Below are 1,731 nucleotides of genomic sequence, written 5' to 3'. Positions count from 1 at the left end.
GGCGACGAGGCCGAGCTCGTCCCCGCGCCGCGGCGGCCGCCGCCGCGGCCGACGCCGCGGCGCGCCGCGGCCCACTACTCGCCCGAGAGCGGCGCGCCGACGGCGCGGCTGCCCGCCGTCGACGGCGCGGCGGCCGGTGGCGACGACGCGAGTATCGCGCCGCCCTTCGACGACGACGCGTCGTTCTGCCCGTCGCTGCCGCCGCCGCGGGAGGCCGTCAAGGCCGCCGTGCCCGGCCGGCGGTCGACGACGCCCGTCGCCCACTGCCTCGACGTGCGCCGCAGGGCAGCAAAAGAGGCGAAATTCCCAACTTCAAAGGCTCCTTTCTCGGCCGTTTTCCACTCGTTTCGGCTGATTTTTGGACGAGCGATCATCTCTCGGAACAGCCTCGAAGCGTTGATGATTTTTTGGAACGCGCGCGCGCGGAACACTCACGTTGAAGCGATGTTGAATTTCTCTTTTGCTGCCCAGGTGCGCCGCAAGCCCGTCGGGTCGCCGGCGAAGCGGGGCGCGCGGCAGCGGCCGCGGCGCCCGTCGCCGGAGCGGTCCGAGCGGCGGCGGCAGCTCGACGCCGCGCGCGAGCTCGGCCTCGACGTCGACGGCGACGCCTTCCGCCGGTCGGGCCGCGAGGCGACGCCCGGCATATCGCCGCTCGCGTCCGCGCGCGACGACGTCGACGCGTGCCTCAAGGCGCTCCGCTCGAGCTCCGTCGTCTCCGTCGTCGAGCCCCCGGGGCCAAAGTTCCCGTCGCTCGCCGCGCCGCCGCCGCCGACCTTCGGGTCCTTCGCCGCGCCGCCGCCGCCGAAGCGCGTCACGAGCCTCGAGGCCATGACCGACGAGAACCTCGACGCCTCCCACCTCTTCGTCTAGCCCACCGCCGTCTGGGACCCCGCTCTTTCTCTTAACATCGTTTGCTTTCCGAACCGTGTTTCCAGCGGGCCAAAGAAATGATGTTGCAGTGAGTGTTGCACGACCAGCATTCTAGCAACAAGGCTGGGAAGGCTGCCCCACATGGCGTTCAGCGCCATCGCGAACTACGAGATCACCCTCGACAGCGAGTCGGGCTGCTTCTGGCCCGGCGACGCGGTGACGGGCCGCCTGGTCCTCGAGACGACGAAGCCCATCAAGTGCCGGGGCATCCGCATCCGCCTCGAAGGCGTGGGCGTGGGCCACTGGCACACGGGCGGCGGCGACGACCGCAAGGACTACCACGCGGAGAAGAAGTACGTCAGCAAGACGACGACGGTCTTCGGCAATTTCTACCGCACGCAGCTCCTGGACGAGTGCGGCGAGAACGCGGTCTACGACCCCGCGACGGGCGGCGGCGACATGCCGACGGCCTGCGACGGCACGGAGACGCTCGCCGTGCGCGTCATGGACTACGACTGGGGCAAGAGGGACGACATGCTCGGCGAGTGCGTCGTGCGCCTCGGCGAACTGATGTCCCAGACGATCCTCGCCGGCGGGCAGCCGGTGTCCATGCCGCTCTACCGCAAGGGCAAGAGCGGCGACCTCGGCGAGGTCACGCTGTCGGCCGCGCGGGACGCCACGGGGCTCGTCGTTGTCCGCTGCTGGCAGGCGACGGGTCTGCGGAAGGGGGACTGGGTCGGCAAGAACGACGTCTACGTCCAGGCCTACGTCGTCGACGCGAGCGCCGATCCGGCGGCGCGCGCCCTGCCGGAGCCGGACAAGAACGTCGAGCTGCCCGCGGGGCGCGTCGACAAGGTCTTC

The 1,731-nt window shown here is 70.8% G+C and overlaps 1 protein-coding gene across 1 annotated transcript in view; it reads left to right on the top strand.

The window, feature by feature from the left end:
- The window catches only part of AURANDRAFT_68483 (hypothetical protein), a gene marked incomplete at both ends in the record, with an annotated part of 5,945 nt that extends 4,220 nt beyond the window's left edge, over window positions 1–1,725 (top strand). Inside the window, 3 exons of the mRNA XM_009044178.1 lie at window positions 472–864; window positions 936–958; window positions 993–1,725. Coding sequence (XP_009042426.1) covers window positions 472–864; window positions 936–958; window positions 993–1,725 — 1,149 coding nt within the window. The remainder of the gene's footprint in view (window positions 1–471; window positions 865–935; window positions 959–992) is intronic.
- Window positions 1,726–1,731: the final 6 nt, after the last annotated feature.

This window comes from Aureococcus anophagefferens (genome assembly GCF_000186865.1).
Source record: "Aureococcus anophagefferens unplaced genomic scaffold AURANscaffold_169, whole genome shotgun sequence".
Taxonomy (NCBI): Eukaryota; class Pelagophyceae; order Pelagomonadales; family Pelagomonadaceae; genus Aureococcus; species Aureococcus anophagefferens.
Note: the sequence above shows the minus strand (reverse complement) of the source record. Positions and strands in the feature narration are given on the sequence as shown.